At 51.9% G+C, this 16,561-nt stretch overlaps 5 protein-coding genes across 5 annotated transcripts; 3 read left to right on the top strand and 2 right to left on the bottom strand.

Moving 5' to 3' along the window:
- Positions 1-833: 833 nt before the first annotated feature.
- Positions 834-4,440, bottom strand: BJX67DRAFT_87876 (uncharacterized protein). Its single transcript, XM_071035576.1, has 3 exons — positions 3,750-4,440; positions 3,469-3,681; positions 834-3,402 (listed from the first exon to the last, which is right to left on the bottom strand). Exons 1-3 carry the CDS (start codon positions 4,114-4,116, stop codon positions 1,103-1,105), a joined length of 2,880 nt encoding a protein of 959 aa, XP_070890783.1. The 5' UTR covers positions 4,117-4,440; the 3' UTR covers positions 834-1,102.
- Positions 4,441-4,493: 53 nt separating this feature from the next.
- Positions 4,494-6,551, bottom strand: BJX67DRAFT_340662 (uncharacterized protein). The gene is made up of 2 exons (XM_071027812.1): positions 5,534-6,551; positions 4,494-5,465 (listed from the first exon to the last, which is right to left on the bottom strand). Exons 1-2 carry the CDS (start codon positions 6,215-6,217, stop codon positions 4,845-4,847), a joined length of 1,305 nt encoding a protein of 434 aa, XP_070890782.1. The 5' UTR covers positions 6,218-6,551; the 3' UTR covers positions 4,494-4,844.
- Positions 6,552-6,815: 264 nt separating this feature from the next.
- Positions 6,816-8,779, top strand: BJX67DRAFT_387989 (translation initiation factor eIF2B subunit gamma; the record flags this gene model as incomplete). Its single annotated transcript, XM_071034320.1, has 2 exons — positions 6,816-6,996; positions 7,057-8,779. The coding sequence occupies 2 exons, from the start codon at positions 6,816-6,818 to the stop codon at positions 8,625-8,627; spliced, it is 1,752 nt and encodes a 583-aa protein (XP_070890781.1). The 3' UTR covers positions 8,628-8,779.
- Positions 8,780-11,332: 2,553 nt separating this feature from the next.
- On the top strand, positions 11,333-12,089 carry BJX67DRAFT_340658 (uncharacterized protein). Its single transcript, XM_071027811.1, has one exon. The coding sequence runs from the start codon at positions 11,621-11,623 to the stop codon at positions 11,864-11,866; it is 246 nt and encodes an 81-aa protein (XP_070890780.1). The 5' UTR covers positions 11,333-11,620; the 3' UTR covers positions 11,867-12,089.
- Positions 12,090-13,730: 1,641 nt separating this feature from the next.
- On the top strand, positions 13,731-16,173 carry BJX67DRAFT_369354 (uncharacterized protein; the record flags this gene model as incomplete). The annotated part of the gene is made up of 4 exons (XM_071030751.1): positions 13,731-14,747; positions 14,801-15,650; positions 15,710-16,065; positions 16,126-16,173. 4 exons carry the CDS (start codon positions 13,731-13,733, stop codon positions 16,171-16,173), a joined length of 2,271 nt encoding a protein of 756 aa, XP_070890779.1.
- Between the last annotated feature and the right edge of the window lie 388 nt (positions 16,174-16,561).

The following is a 16,561-nucleotide window of genomic DNA, read 5'->3' as shown; positions in this document are numbered from 1 at the left end:
CTTTGTCTCGGCGATGCGGAAAGAGGAACTCGTTCGTGACGGGGTACATGGTCGGGCGCCTCTCTCTCTCTCTCGCTCGCTCTGCCCATTTCTTAAGCAGCAGAAGCGGCGACGCAGAGGTGCATAGCCCTAATTCGTAAGCTCTGACGAAAACAACGGAGGTAGCCCACACCCCTTCAACCTTCAAGCCATGGTTAACAAGGCCCTTGGAGGACAAGATCAGTATAATCAAGAAAGGTCCAAGCCTTACCTGGACTCCGAGGCCATCTAGACTGTATTCTGGAGCACTTCAGCTCATATATCGATTTTCCTGGTTTTCTTTCTTCCGTATCTTGTACCTGAAGGTCGAGCACAGGCTTGTTTCCCAAGTGATGGATAGATGAAGGTTCCAGCTCTAGCTTCCCTCCTCTTACTGAGCTGGAAGATTCTGCAGCGTTCCAACGTGCTAGTGACCGGAAACTGTGATTATCGTGAAGGTCCTATCCCAGAGCTCGTAACCGAGGACCACCAAACCTTGGATCTCCGGCCGATAGAATTGCTGAGATACCTTATATCACCTACTTAGTCCTATTTAGTACAGCGCAATAACTGACCAATAAGCCGATTTGGCTGATCCGATAGCAACTAAACTGAGCGCCGGTTACAAAAATGGTATCAAGTCTGCTTTCTTGCTCCCTGCCCAACAAATCAATACCTGTCCCAATGATACAATTGCCCAAGGTGTAGCATAAACAAGAAAGAAGCAGCGAGGAATAAAGAGGTAGTTAGACAGAAAGAGCAAAAAGAACAAGAAGAAAAAAATGTGCAAGAACCAACTAAGATCAAGCAACAAACGCCGGCCACCCCTGTTTATCTCAAATCCCTGCTTATTGTTCCTGTACACTGCTCCCAAATGAAATAAGCAAAAAGTTCCGGTGAGAATAGAAGTAAAGAAGTATGGTGAGGGTGGGATAGAACGGGAGGATGATGTCCCATATAGCTGGGCAAAAACCCTCAGGTTCGATGGGTGGTAATAGAAAGGTGAGGACTCAAAAGTTATAGCTGTGTAAAACAAAATTGCTGCCTCCAAGCCATTAGTCGTTAACGTCAAAAAAAACCAACTCTACTTGCCCATTCCGTTCTGCATCATGTTATGCTGCTGTTGTTGTACCGCCTGGGCATGGTGCGCAGCAGCTTGGGCCTGTCGCTGCTGAACAGCAGCCATTTCAGCACGGTCACGTCGCATAATATCTTGCACGAAGCCTTTGGCAGCTTGTTCGAGGCCGACACTAAATTCCTGCGCAACTTGTGGTGGATACTGGGTGGGAGGTCCATATTGGGGCATGAGACGAGTAGCCATATCCTGCCTTAGTCTTGACAGCCGCTGCTGGTAAAGCTGGGTATACCTCTGGCTTGCATTCACTCTGGGTTGCATATTCATGTTCTGCATGTTTTGCGGTATTTGGCCGCCATTTGCTTGAGCCGCCACCATCAACATCTGCTGCTGCTGTTGCTGGGCGTTCATCTGCGTGCTGTTTTGAAGCATTTGTCCCTGTTGGGGCTGCGGCTGCTGTTGGGTTTGCGGTTGCGGTTGCGGTTGTTGTTGCTGCCGTTGTTGGTGTTGGGCCATCTGCATTTGTGCCAGCTGCGCGCGCATCAACTGAGCCTGATATGCCTGGGGGTTCTGGAACTTCTGCTGCTGGGGCTGAGGGTTCTGCTGCTGCTGTTGCTGCTGCTGCATCACCTGTTGTTGATGGTTTTGAATATTCTGCTGTGCGTGCATGTTTGCTTGCAACTGAGCAAATTGTTGTGGAGTGAGCTGACTGTGGTTGAGATGCCCTTGCTGAGCGAGCATCTGCTGTCTTTGCATCAAGAATTGTTGCTGCTGCTGTGGCGTGAGGCTCATTCCGCCACCCATGTGCGGCGTTGCCATCATAGCCTGATTCATCACAGGCGTTGCGGCCATTGATGAGCGAGGCGGGCTGGCATGGCTCATACGCTGAGTAGGCGTAGCATTGCGCATTACCGGAGTTGCTTGTGACATTGCCGGCGTTCCCTGTGTCATTTGCGGAGTACCGTGCCTGCTCTGCCCTTGCTGACTCCGAGACGATACCATGGGATGGCTCATCATATTTGGGTGCGCATGCTGTAAAGCAGAGGGGGGTCTCTGGGGGCTACCGGCGCCCTGCACAGAAGACGTCAAAGCCATGGGAACGCCGCCTTGGGTGGCCATTGCACTACTGACAAGCGGGGATGAAGTATTGAGAGGTGTTTGCTGGCGTACGACGGGCGAAGTTTGGGGTGCTTGACTGACGCCGTTGGACTGTGCCATAACGTGTCGGTTCTGTTGCTGCGCTGCAAGCTGTGCCTGCGCTTGCTGCGCCGCGATGTGTTGTCTTCTATTCTCCTCTTTAGCCTGCTCTTCAGCCTGCCGTTGCTCTGTTATGCGACGTCTTTCTCTCTCCTGCTCCTGTTGTTGTCTCTTGATCTGTTCTTGCTTCATCTTGATTTCGTGGTCGCGTTTGGCTTTCTCCTCATGTTGCATGCGGATGTTCTCCAAAGTCTTGAATCGAGAGAAACGAGGTTCGAAAGGTACTGCACCTCCAGTGTCGTCCACAGCAGCAGACTTAGGTCCTCCAGCAGCTCCCGACGAAGTGGGCTCCAGCCTCTCATCCATGATAAGCATGAACCTCTCTTCTTCGGCTGCCAGGGCTTCATCTGCTGCCAATTCTGCCACTGTGCGCTTCCTCCTCTTTGGCGAAGGAGGAGTGTCGCTGTGAAGTGGGCTCTCCAGGTATTTCAGGAGATTGTGGGCACCTTCCAAGCTATCAACAGGATCTAAGAACAGTGGTGGCGCAAGAGCTTTGGTCAACTTAGACTCGCACTCTAGGAGTTCATGCGGTTCGACGAGCATTTTCTGTCTTTTTGCCACATGTCCCCGCTCAGGCTGAGCGGATGATGCACCAGGAGATGGAGGAGCAGTTGAAGATGGTACTTGGGAACGAGACGAGGCGGACACAGTTAGCTTCGCGGCTCTTCGGTCGGGCGTTGTCGCAAGTAAGGTCAGCTCCGCCTGTAGCGACCGCGGAGTGGGATGGAGAACAGTCGTGAATACACGAGGCTTCGAGGAAGGTTGTTTCGGCTGCAAGGCCTCCCCAGCCTCCCCAGGTGTCTCCTGGGGCTGGGTATTCGGTTCTCCGCCATCTTTCGTATCCGGCTGGTTCCCAGCGGTATCTTTGCCAGTCAATTTTTCTGATGCCAATTGGTTCTGTTTCGGATATGGTACATAGGGTGATGGAGTGATATGTTCATTGTAGTTGTGAATGGAAAATGGCGTGTTACTATCGTTTGAAGAGGGAGCACTAGATTTCCGAGTTTGTGCGGATACTGATTTGTGATCGACCACCCGCACAATAAGGCAACCTGACCCGAGGTGGCCAGTTAGCAATCGATCAATCCAATAACAATTTACAATGAAAGAAGTCTCACCTTCGTAGAAGAGGACATTAGCGCGTAACAACTCCTCCATCATGTCATGCGGGACAGTACCCGCACGGATATGTTCAATGATGACCTTCATCTCTGAGTTATATGGGAAACTTCCATCTTGCTGCTCAAAGCGGAAATGCGTAGGGTGAAGGTGGAGTATAAGTGACGGAGGGAACTTTGCAAATTTCTTCAGAATATATGACGTTGTTTTAACTGCAGTGTGTATATGTCAATCAGTAAAAGCTTGACCCACATCAAATCAGAGTCCTGGCGGCACCCACCGTATGGCTCGGGTAATGCTTTCCCTGACCGGTGATCCTGATCCGAAGGCGAGGTCTTTGACATCGGCCGTTGTGACTTCGCCCCTTGGTCGCTGGGTCTCTGTGCCTCCTTCCTGGGTCGGCCCAAAGGACCCTTGACAGGAGTGTTACTCGAATTGGTGATGCCATTGACGCCATTCGTGACGGGGTGGTTTGTAGAACTCGCCGCCGCGGACTGTCCAGCCCCGGGAAGACGCTTAGATGTGGTAGGAGGAGAGGATGAAGATGGCTGAGGCTTAACACCGTTGACTCCGGTCTGGAGGAATGGCGGGGGGGGTCGCTTCATCTTAGGGGGATGAGACGTGGTTTTGGAAATCGCCGTCGCCATCTTTTCGGAGGCAATACCGGAATGAGATCCCGGTCGATGGCTTGTAGGCGCGACTTATCGGAACGTGAACTCGGGAAAGTAGGCTGAAACTGTACTCCGAAAATCGATCGTGGATGATATAACCGGGGGACGAGACATGTGGGGAGCGGAGGGCGCGGAGGGTAGCGACAAAGGGAAGGGTGGGATTTGACGCGGAGGCCTTCAAGATTGCCAAGGTCGCTAGAGAAAGGGAGTGCTGGGACCCATCGAAGACAGACGCCTGCTGAAAGCAGAGGATCCAGAGCAAGTGATCAAAGCGATGGCGACTGCGAGAAGGAGTTGATTGATGCCAAGCCAAGACGTCGTTGAAGGAGACCGTCAGGCCTGGTCAGGTGATGGCCGCTTTGGGGCTTGACATCACGTGATTTTCATCCAACTATGGGGCAATGATGGGGTTATGTAGAGCATGATGACCGAGATCAATTTCCCAGCATGCAAGAGGCGCATGTTTGTGAAGACACATATGCCACCAGGTTGGTATTTACTTTGTATTCCTTGCCATCATGCATTATTCACAGCAACACGATATTCAAGGTTCAGAAACACAAATCATCAAGCTAGGGAATCACACCATGATCATCCAGAATAAAGTAAGACAAGCAGAGAAACGCAATATAAACCTCCAAGAATAAGACTCATATCAGTAGAAGATTGTGCGTGCCGGCGCCGGGATAGTATGTTGGCCTCCACTAATCATGGCCACTGATCCTGCGTCGCCAGTCATCTCCGACACGGAGCACATCAACGACGTCGATACGCTTGCCGATCCCAGTAACGCCCTCTTTGCGCCACCATTTGTCGCTCTTATCAGCAAGCGTGGATTCGTCATCGCTATCAATCAGGCCACCGCGGCCGCCCTCATCGCCGACAACAACCACGACCTGCCTAACCCAGCCGGATATATGGTGCACGGCGCTCCCATCCACGCCCGTCAAAGACTCTTGAACGTAGACGGTATCAGGAGAAAGGTGGCGGACCAGATGTACATATCCAGTAAGCGTACTGAAAGGCATGATCATAGTGTCCTTTTCAACAATAGCCTGACCTTGTGTGTATAGCGTGTTAAATAGGGGTGTTGTGCCCTCCGGTTCCTCAACTTGTCGGGGTTCTAACGTCGAGAGATCACCGGTAGTCGCCTCGGCGGATGCGGTAGCTTCCTCATGAGCAATGTTCGAGTATGACGACGTGACAGACAACGGATTAGACGAGCTGCCTTGGTTCGGAGCATGCTTCAAGCCAGGTGCGTAAATGAGGACAAAAATCTTGGCGTCATCAGGGTTGATGTGTTCGGGAAGGTGAGAGAGAATGGACTGCAAGCGAGACTTGTTAGCACGCCGAGACATTAGTCAAACCACTGACAGCTCACACGGTGACGTACCACATGGTCGGAGATCAAATCTTCAGGGCTTAAATGCGATGATTCTGAGGATACCACAATTAAAACTGTCTTCTTCCTTTTGTCCCCTGTTGCTGGAGGACCACTGGCAATTCCACGCGTCAGAGGAAGGTCAGTCGTGGTGGGAGCGGTTGTATCTGGCTGGTTTCTTTGCTGGTCTCGGGATTGCGCCTCCTCTGACCACCGCGAATGATCTTCAAAATCGCCTCTGTTCTCCTCTCTAATTGAAGTTAGGGCACCCCCAACAAAAGCCCCCGCCGCCGCCATACCGGCAACAACCCTTTTGCTCGCTCCATCGAAGATCTGCTGCGGACTCGGCGTACGACGCAGAGCTCCCTGCATGCGAGCCACCATGCTAGCATCTTCCTGAGAATCGCCATGGATACTTGCGCCCGTCGCTCGTGCGTAGTCACCTTCGAATTCGCCGCGTGAGAATGACACCCCACTCGAACCACCAGGGGGTTGCTGCCCAATATAACGAGGGTGGTCACGATCATCTTCATCGTCTCCTTCATTGCGCTCGGTCCAGATCCAAGTGGCAACGCCAATTGCCGCAATGCCAACGGTCATCGCGAGAGGTACCCAGTACCCCATGACGGTACGCTGCCCAGACGAGCTGAAGCCGGTACCTACCCGCCGATGGCGAGCATCTTGGGAATGAGACATTGCGGTCAACGATAGGAATTACAGATGGCGCATATGCTTCAGGTCTGTCGCGATGAATTGTATTCACATCTCAAGGTCGTGGTAGGATCAATGGAATGTGGTGGGGGCTGGGATCTGACGAGAGAAAGGAGGAAGAACTATGGGGACGGCTGGGGCCTCGGGGCGGGCGACAAACATGTGGCTGGTGACGCTTTGTTTTTACCGCGGTGTTTACGGGAGCGTCGCAACTTTGTTTGTATTATTTGCATTTGGCAGCACAGCTTAGTCATTCCTACCTATCGGCACGTGAGACGGCGCTTTCGCTCGAAAAATAGTCCTCATCTTTGACTCACGATGCGCAGACAAGACGCGACAACCTTTCCAGGCTTAATCTTCGTGTTCCAGCTAGCCAGTACTGCAATTATTCTTGACGTTGATCTATGATATGAATCACGGGACTTTCACGACCAACCTCAACGATACCTCCAGCTCATCTCAATTCCTTCCCCTCATCCCCGCGGTGGCATCACAGATCAGTTACCGGGCCAGTTCACGAGTCCACAGCCGGCGCAATCGCAGCTAGATAAGGCAGATTGACTTATCGTGCCGTTCGCTCGCAATGCCACACTCCGTTCCAGTGCCCCCGACGGGGTTCCAAGCACTCATTCTCTGTGGGCCAGGCGTGTCTCTCAACACCTTTACTTCAAACCCGGAGGAATTTCCGAAGGCGTTGATTCCCGTCGCAAACCGTCCTATGGTATTCTATCCTCTAGACTGGTGCTACAGACAAGGCATAACAAGTAGGCATCGACCTTCAATTCCGTACTCCAACCACCAAGCATTCTAACAACCGTGGTCAGACATAACCCTTATTACTCCTCCTCCCAGCCAAGCTCCTCTCGAGGCCGCTCTATCACAAAATCCTCACCTCACCTCTCTTCCATCGCCTTCCCCATCCGTTCTAGCACCCACCGGCCTAACATTAACAACGGGCACCGCCGAACTGCTACGACTTCCGGAAGTCCAAGCATGTATCAAGTCAGATTTTCTCCTCCTCCCCTGCGACCTCATCTGCGACATTCCCGGAGAGTCCCTCCTCGGGGCCTGGATGGTATCTCAAAGCGCCCTTGGCGGATCAACGTTGAGTGGAGGGTGGAGCACAAACGGTCCAAAGACAATTGGGATGGGTGGTGAGGCAGTGGGGCGCCGGGGCGGCTTAGCTGTGTATTACCAAACAAAAGGGAGGGAAGAAAGTATCAAGGGTGAAGTGTCCGATTTTGTGGCCACTGCTCCTCTTGAGCGAGATGAAGCACCCGCAGTCTCCCACTCTGCGCATGAGCCAGCCGCGATCCGATTCGGGCTATCCAAGTTAGTACTCTCCATGCCAATGGATACGGTCAAAGAGAGAATGGAGGAGGACAAGGGGCTGCTTATCCGTCATTCGCTTGTGAAGAAACACGCAAAGGTGAAGATGCTGACAAGCTATCGCGACGGCCATATCTATATACTTCCATTCTGGGTCAAGGACTTTGTGCGGCTCAATGAGAAGTTTGAAAGTGTCAGTGAAGACCTTGTAGGATGGTGGGCGAAGTCAAATTGGCAGACAGGGCTGGGAACCAAGCTCCGACTCAACGAAGTTTTACAACCGTCAAGTCACAAGCATGGAGAGAGTGGAAGCGTGGACGATGAATCGCTGGAAGAGGAGATCGATATAAAGGCCATGAGTACCACCAAGGCTAGTTCTAGGGAGTGCCCCGACCCATCATCGCCCGAATCGGCCAGCGAATTCCAATTCGCCTCTCGGGTCAGAACCTCAGGCTCTGGCTCGGGCATCGAGCCGCCCAGGCCCGAAAATCTCACCATTCCCCCGATACTAGCTTACATGCATTCGTCTCTACCCTCTGCGCCTCTGATCAGGCGCGTCGACACCTCAGCCCTTCTCCTCTCTGTTTCACTCCGCCTTGCAAAGCTCGAGTCCATCGAGGAAGTCGGCCGAGTCGCCGCTTCACCCTTTGCGCACCAACAGAAAGTAGCCTACCCTGCAGGGATAGCCCAGCGATGCACGGTAACCAAGTCGGACTGTCTACTAGGCCCCAACGTCACGGTCGATGAGAAATGTGTCATCAAGGAAACCGTCATTTCCGCAAACTGCCACATAGCGAGCGGTGCCCGGTTAACCCGCTGCCTCGTCATGGACGGAGCGGTCATTGGTGAACGCTGTCAATTAACTGGATGCATTGTCGGACGCCGCAGTAAAATCGAGCGCGAGAGCGTGCTGAAGGACTGCGAGATCCAAGACGGAATGGTGGTCGAAGAGGGGACGGACGCGAAGAACGAGAAATTCATGGTGTTTGAGGGATTGGACGAGGCCGGTGAGGGTATGGATGTGTCCGAAGACTTCGGAGACGATGGCGGTGACCTGGGATTCTAGTTGATCAGGATTCCACCAGTGTTGCTCTGAGGAGTACCTAGCTATTCTTCTCTACCGATGGGATCTAATGACCTGTAAAGATAATAGACTTGACGTCGCATGACGATGAGGGTGAAAAGGTTCCAAAATTATGCTGTGAACCCCTTGCGGGAGGGAAATCTAGCACCTCTTTGTCACCAGCTTCGTCCAAATTTCCCAGGTTCATAAGGTGCCAATAGAAACCCTAGATTCCATCAAAAAGCCAGGACCAACAAGGGGGAAGCCGCCCAAATCAGATCTGATAGCGAAACCACATAGTACTCTGATGGGCCTTTGGTCCTCGAGGCTTTATCGGGACAAACTCCAAACGAGCCTTGGTTGTTCAATCCTCCCCACGGATACCGACTCCATCCTGACTGGACCAACCCAACCCCCGCTTTGCCTATTTCCAGTTCCAGCGACATGCAGATTCTACCAAGGGTCGGAAGTACGACGAGCCGCGCACGACGCCACTGATTGATGCCGTCCATCTCCGATGGAACCTTGGCTTGAAGGACAACGAGAATCATGAAAGGGAGCAAACTGTCCTTCTCTCAGAAGGTGTGTGCTCTATTTTGATCGCGAAATTCTGCCATTAAAAAGCACCGCAAGTTAGGATCCAAGCTTTATCAACATCCTGCGATTCCTACAGATCAGGACTTGCGATCCCGGATTATTATCCTTCCTTCTGCCACCGTGCCACTCGTGCTTTTGTCGTCGTGTACAAGGATCCAGACAGGGCCGCAGAACGCCCCGGCGCACAGGGAGCGTGCATTGATGGCCGGCTGGGCGCTTCCAGGGCATTCGAGCCGAATGGTTCAACGGCTGGGATGAATCGCGTCGTTCAACTTTGGGGCGTTACCAGCCATTGTCTTTTGTTTTTCGAAATTTGGATTGCGGTCGAGTCACGGTCGTGCATCTCTCTGCAGAGGTAGAACTCCAGATTAAATCATTTTCCCCGAGTAGAATCTTCAAGCGGCTGAGTTTCTCTTAACGATGATAACTCCCCCACAGGAACGCGTTGCTTGTGTTGTGTTCTGGCCCCTCAAGCTTGCCCGGAGAGACAAGACTTGTTATATTGAACAGGGGGCCAATCGCCACCGGCGCAGTCAGTGGTCAATTGCGATCATCCGATAGAGCCGATACAGGCATCATGAGTGAAGAGGTAGGACAGCGATTGAAGAGCGGTCTGAGTTTGTGGGGTAAGTCCACTTTGGCTGTGTTCTGGATCGTGGTGAAGGGACAAGACGAAGGTTCACCGATTGGGATCGAGTTAAGGTGATTGATTATTTTGAAATGGAAGTGAGCTCACACAAAGAGCGAAGAGCCCAGTCAACATCTCTTCAATCTGATAAGCTCAGCTCTGGCGTCCCGATACGAGCTTCAAAGGCAGGAAGGCCGTCGAAGACTTTGGCGGTTGCGCCCGTGCGAACTCTTGAATCGCGAGAGCCCAAGGCGATTCACCCGAGAAGATCCCTCGTCCGAGAGAACCATGTCTTTAGTTTCACAGTCAGGGTCCATCAAAGCCAATCCAACAGTGCGAGCAGGAGGACAGGACCTCAGAAGGATAACAACTCCAGGATGACGCGGGAAAAAGCGAAAAGCTGAAACGGCGGCGTTGCTTTGTCGATCACGCGGGAACTCCTTCCAAACTGTGGTTGATCTGCATGCGCGCTCCTCAGTCGAAGTCCACAATCATGGAGTTCCGAGTCCCGTGGACTTGAGCCTTGGGGACTTGGAGCTTTCGAGATGAGGCACTTCAATGAGGATGCGAATTGGGTCTGTGCTGAAATTGATATGGGTGCGATCACGTCGTTCTTCGCTGTTCCTGGCTGAGAAGAACCAAGGGACACGCCCCAAGCGCCAGCCTTGATAACCAGGAATTTGACTAATATATATTTCAGGCTTGTGGCTGCAGTCTCGAAAGAGACTATTATTGTTCACTTCAAGCTTTCTGGCTCATCCTGGTGACCCCCCCCTTTTTGTATGCATATGAAATCTACGCGGAAGGTGGCGATGGGTGCACGACCGTAGATGAGAGCCTACGATGCTTCAATCAGAGGTGTCTGGCAGATGCAATTGTTGATAATGGTGACGCCGCATGGAGTATGTACGTGGGGAGCAGTGACGACCCTGTTCGATCAATGATAGGCAATTCTGAGTCTGTCTTGCCGAAGCTCAGCTGCGCCGAGAAGCATCCAGCCTTGCAGTGGCGGACAATTCTGTGGTAACACGAGTCGTGCTTCACAGCCAGGTGGACATGGAGCAGTTTAGAACACAAGCTCCGTCTCCGCCGGGTTGGAACATGGATTGATTAGGTTAACTTACCCCATCGAGGAACAGTCAGATCCATGGAACCAAACCACGGGAAATTCCCAGGGGTTGCAGGAGTTTGGGTTGTTATGACCTCAGAACCTCCCTTGCCGAACGGTGAACCGTGGGAATGCGTGAGATTCTTCTCGTTCTTCAAGGGTGAAGCGGGAGTTGTTCTAGAAAAAGAATCGCGAGGATGGAGAATTGTTGCGCCTTCGATGTCAGGCTGGCGGTCTGAAACGAGTCATGGGAATTTGATGAGGAAGATCCGGAGCTATGATCTACGCTCTAATCGCATTGTATCTGTTTCAGTATTCGGGCAGAACACCCTTGGTTCCGGTTGAGCGCTCATTTTGCCTCAGAGATGGTCCAAGGCTTCAAACTGCGAGGACGAGATTAAATACGAAGGAATATCCAGCAGTGCTATCAACGCCACCGTGCTATCTTTGTTTTAGCGTTCCAGTCTTTGAGGTCCGGGCTGGGCTTCTGGTAACATCGCGGCTGACGAGCTTGCCCACCCTGTCCTCCCAGCGGTTCTCTCTTTGTGCCTCCGTCTCTGGGCCTCTGAGGGTTTTCAGGATTCTTCAGCGACTTGAATAAACGGATGAAATCTTGCAATAATTCAGCACGCTGCTGATCTAAAACGACACGACTTCACGTTGATGATCCGTCAACCGAGATTGCTGGTAGGGATGGGAGCCGAATCCTTGTCACCAGCGACATTTCGTCCCTCTCAGCATCGGAGACCTTCTTTTCGCCTTGGAACATTCTTTGAGCCCCTCTTTTGCCGTATTGAGGATGTCGAGAAACAACTTGAATCCATGGATGGAGAAGGCGGTGGTTTTTGGCTGTACCATTGGCTGGTGATTTTACAAGTTCCAGCCTTGATACTTACCTCGGGTTCTTAACGGAGAATGGTTGACTTCCTCCACCCAAACACCAGATTCAAAGCCGGAATCATAATGTGGTTGTGCGATTGCCAGCAGTGAAACTCGGGATGGAATCCAGGCCGCATTCATTCTACCAGTAGTCCAAAGGTGTAGTTGTTGGATCAGGGTCGGAACCACAGATTGCCCTCAGAGCTGTCAGGTCTTGTTTACAACTGCCAGCGGCGCTGAACCATTAAATTACCAAAGTCAATTGAGAGAACCTGAGGACAAGAGTCAATGACTAAGAAGAAGCCCACGAGCATCCAATGACCAAACTCCCCTTTCTGTCCAGCCCCAAAGATGTCTTACCCCTTTTGAGAATTTGATGATGCTGGTTGGCTGCGGGGGGAGAGGCAGATCCAGGAGAATTAATTAGCGTTTCGTCTGTGGGGAGGGATTCGAACCTCATGATGGGCATACAAACCGAACACAACGAAAATCAACACTCTGAATGAAACTTGAACTTGATCATGTAAGAAAAGACAGTGGGGATCATTGTCCGGAGGAACTCGATAAAGCCTTGCGACCAACGGCGATGATCATGATAATACAAAGAATAATGGTCATGACAACAGAGACTGCCTCCTGTTGGCGATCGTTCGGACGACTCTCAGCTGTTTCTGGTATGACTTGCAGCTGCACGGAGAGTCATCGCCATTTGGATTTCGTAACTCTCTTCATATTGCTGATTGATGAGGAATTTCGCATGTCAACGAAGCCGCTAATCGATCTGCCTCCCCCTCGTGGGCTCTGAATCTGCACCCAGAAAACTTTCCCTCCCTCGCTCTGTGTCCCCTTCCCTCCTCTTGACCGTCCCTCTTCTTGAAAATACAGAGAAGACGGCCAAGACAAACAGAAGACGTCAAATTTTTTTTTGTCGTCATCATCGATCGCAAAAGAAAAAAAGACGAAGGGGAGCTGTGCCAGGCGTTGTCCCTTTTCGCGCTCAGAGGAGAATCCCGCCCGTCCGTCTCCGCCTGTCAGTCGGCCTCCCTCCCCTAATTGAGCATCTCATCATCATTCCAGTGCTCCTCCTCAGTCTCAGCATCGCGTCCCTCTTTCTTCCTCCCCATCCTCAACCTTTCTTGATTTCTTCCCTTCTTTTGCCCTTCTCCCCCATCCTCCAGTCCGCCGGAACGGCGCGTCTTCTGCTTGAATCAGAAGTTCTGTGTCATTCTCGGGGATCTGGTCCTGTTTCCTTTCGTTTCTCTTCCCCTGCTCCCCTTATCTTTCCGGCTTCCTTGTTAGTTGTCATCTTCACTTCTTTTTCTCCTCTGTTCTTCTCCTCTCTCTTCGCCGCCTCCCTGTACCTTTACATATGGCTAGACTGCTCTAGTCAGCATCTACCTTGTGTTCCTTGCACTGTCCCTCGTCGCTGATTCCTCCTCGGCCTTCTTTCGATCCGAAACTTTCGCTTCTTTCTTCGTGCTCTCGACGGCATTCGCTTTTCTGCATCTATCTGAGCGTTCTCTTTGATCATCTGTAACAATATAATCGAGCTACGAGCACTTTGTTAGATCAGGTATGCTCTTTTGGCTGCAAAGAACACCCTCCTTACCCCTATCCTCATTTGTCTGATAAACCTTCGTTTTATGTGGTCTTCACCCAATCTACGAGCTTGTTGTTCTGGTCGTACAATACTAACTGAAGGATATGTGGTACAGATTCTCCCCTGTTTCGCCCTGCCGTTCCTTCGCTCGAGTTCCTCTCCGACGCTATACACTGCTTCATTTGCGGCACTGAAGGAATCCATTCCCATTGTTTCGTCGGTTAAGCAATTTCGAAAGACGCCGTTTCTACGCGTCGGATTCGATCACTATCTGATTAGTAGAGGAGAACAAACATGGCAGCGTTGGTACAGACGATTCCCCAGCAAAGCAGCGCGGTTCCGGTGCTCCAGACTCGCCCTTCCTCCTCTTCGGGTGCCTTCACAACGTCTCAGTCTTTACAGCAAACAAACTCGCGAAATCCAGCCATGTCTTGGAATACATACAACACGGCAGGTAATTCTGGGGGCCATAGGCCGGGCCATCAGGTTGTGACCCCCTACGCCTTCACCAGCACCCCCAACCTCTCCAATTCACCCAACATGCAAAATCGTCAGTCGTGGTCTCCTAGTTTGAGACCTGAGCATCGAACCTCTTCCGCACCTTCAGCACCCCAAGCCCCTGCGAATGCTGCCCAAGCCGGAACCATCTCACGACCTGCCCATCACACTGCAGCTGGTTCTGTATCTACATCATCTTCAAATTCTTCTGTCCACTCATATATGTCCAAAGACGACACGGCGATCCCTTCTAGACAGCTTCGAAGTGACACTCAAACCCGCCCCTTATCTACCGCCAACCTACCTTCTCCCGCACCACCTTTCATGAACATATCCTCACCTACCGTCTCCCGCCCCTCTCCTGATCGCTATCGACGTGGCAACCGTCGATCAGATGCTCCCACAGGAGCCCAGCCTGGGGCCCTCCCGGCGAATGGATCTGGATCGGCCCGTCAGTCTCCTCCTATTTCGGACGAAAACCCGCAACAACCGGCTGTTTCCGGACAACTAGGAACCAGGAGCCTCGTGCCTGATAGTGGCTCTCATAGTATCGGTCATACTAGAGCTCCCAGTGCAGACGATGCAGCATTCTCAGAAAAGCCACAACCTGAGCTGGCGAAGAGGTATCGGCGGAGAAGCTGGGGAAATATTGACAACACCGGGCTCATCAATCTTCAGCTCAATTTGCCGGCGTCGTCTCCAATTCCTATGCCTAAGGGGCAGGATTACTTTGACCAAGATCGGCCCAGGTCGGCCCAATCCCATAAAGATGTTTCGGGGAGCGTCCATTCTGCGCGCTCCTCAACATCATCTGTAAGGACTTTGAACCACCGAATTTCCGCTCTTTATCGCTGACGTTCTACTAGATCCGTGATCCACAAGCCGAACCCAGCAGCCTACCTCCTAAGCCCGCCACAATATTGGACGATACTAAGCGCACCCCCAAACCGTCCCCATTGTCTCAACCCGTATCTGCGGAACCTACGTCTCCGGAGGGCTCCCAGGCAAATCAACAAGATCAACCTAAGTTGATGAGCCCTGCCTCGCAGCGGTTAGCAGAGCTTACAAAGAACGATCCACATAGGCCAGGGAAGTCACGGCTGCGAAGGGCATTTTCATTCGGAAGTGCTTCGGAGCTCCTCAAGGCCTCGCAGAACAACCATCGCAAAGAGGGTCTCTCGGTTGACAAGTCCCGCCGGGATCTACTGAAGGAAGAATTGGGCCCCGAGCAAGCCGCTATCGCCGAACAGCAGGAAGCTAGTGGCTTGGGCGAAAGCATATACTCCCACCACCAGGGCCGTTTCTTCAACAGCTCTACGGATAACCTGTCTATTTCCTCCACAGCTTCCTCCGCCTCGATTATGCTTCGGAAGATGGGCAAGGGAATGAAACGATCTACGCGTTCTCTTGTTGGCTTATTCCGACCAAAGTCAGCTTTGATCGCGTCTTCCACCGATGAGATTACGGCAGAGGCAATGACACCCCAGGTTTCTGTGGTGAACGTTGAGGCGGAAAGGAAGAGTGTTGTCGCCAACCCAGACCCTCGGGATCTCCCTCATGGAGGGATGGCCTTCCCCAAGATGGACCTTACCGTTCCTCCTGCCTCTAGTCATGAGGATGATTTGACCGAGGTAGCGCAATCCCGTAAGAGCATTGTTGGTGGAGACAGAGAACGCGCACAAGTTCTTGCGGCTGTTAGGAAAGGCATTCTAAAAAGTAAGCCCCGCGCCCATGTCATGCCATATACTAGTTCACTAACATCGGTGTTTCTACAGAGACCGATTCTGGCCTCTCATATTCCACACCGGCGAAACCCAGCCCACACACAGAGAACGGTACTGACTCACCTAACTCCAGCGCCCCGAGCACTCCCGAGGACCAGCCGCGAACCGGATATCGGCGCTCTGACGCCGTGAAAATTGCTGGAGAAGATGAGCTTCCTGGAGCGAAGAACACGTCCTTGGGACCGCAAACGGTTACACCAAAGTCCCTCGTCTTTAGCCCTCGAATTCAGTTCCATGAGACGTGGCCGAGCGGAGAATATGATCGACGGGGAGATATCGCGACGTGCAACCGACTTACTCCACTTCTTGCTCAGCAAATTAAGGAGGAGCTGAACAGCTTTAAGATGGTTAGTTTTGAGAATGTGCGTGGATATTAGTGGACAACTGCTCACCCATATCATCTTTAGGAGATGGAGGTTCACGAAACCTCAAAAATCTACACTCATTTCCTCTGAATGCAGCATTACAAACGGCGTTCTCATTCAGTTCGTTTTTCGCGTCTCATTTGACCTTCAGACGGCGATTGGATCTGTGAATGGTGTAGCATCCACATTTGGTGTCTTGTAGACCTGGTTTATCTCTCTCGAGCAACTTTGTCTTTTTGGTTGCGCGGTCGGTTTAAGCTGTGATACCTTGACCCGACCCGATCATTCGGCATCATTGACCTTTCTCCCAATGTTGCGGATCACCCTGGTTGACCTTGGTGGTCTTTTATTATGCGAGTTCTGGTGTTCCGGTGACAGCAATATCTCAAAAATTCTGTCCTGGGATGCGTATTTCTTCGTGCATGCACCCCAACCATCGGAATCCAGCAAAGGACAGAAACAAAGAGAAACACAGTGG

This window comes from Aspergillus lucknowensis (genome assembly GCF_044049455.1).
Source record: "Aspergillus lucknowensis strain CBS 449.75 chromosome Unknown BJX67scaffold_2, whole genome shotgun sequence".
NCBI classification, from domain to species: Eukaryota; Fungi; Ascomycota; class Eurotiomycetes; order Eurotiales; family Aspergillaceae; genus Aspergillus; species Aspergillus lucknowensis.
Note: the sequence above shows the minus strand (reverse complement) of the source record. Positions and strands in the feature narration are given on the sequence as shown.

Excerpts from the sequence above, each read along its gene's own strand:
- BJX67DRAFT_87876 (XM_071035576.1), bottom strand. The coding sequence starts at position 4,116 with ATGGCGACGGCGATTTCCAAAACCACGTCTCATCCCCCTAAGATGAAG. Across the intron at positions 3,682-3,749 it reads AGCATTACCCGAGCCATACG|TTAAAACAACGTCATATATT; the intron begins GTGGGTGCCGCC and ends TACACACTGCAG. Across the intron at positions 3,403-3,468 it reads TAATGTCCTCTTCTACGAAG|GTTGCCTTATTGTGCGGGTG; the intron begins GTGAGACTTCTT and ends ACCTCGGGTCAG.
- BJX67DRAFT_340662 (XM_071027812.1), bottom strand. The coding sequence starts at position 6,217 with ATGTCTCATTCCCAAGATGCTCGCCATCGGCGGGTAGGTACCGGCTTC. Across the intron at positions 5,466-5,533 it reads ATTTGATCTCCGACCATGTG|TCCATTCTCTCTCACCTTCC; the intron begins GTACGTCACCGT and ends TCTCGCTTGCAG.
- BJX67DRAFT_340658 (XM_071027811.1), top strand. The coding sequence starts at position 11,621 with ATGATCCGTCAACCGAGATTGCTGGTAGGGATGGGAGCCGAATCCTTG.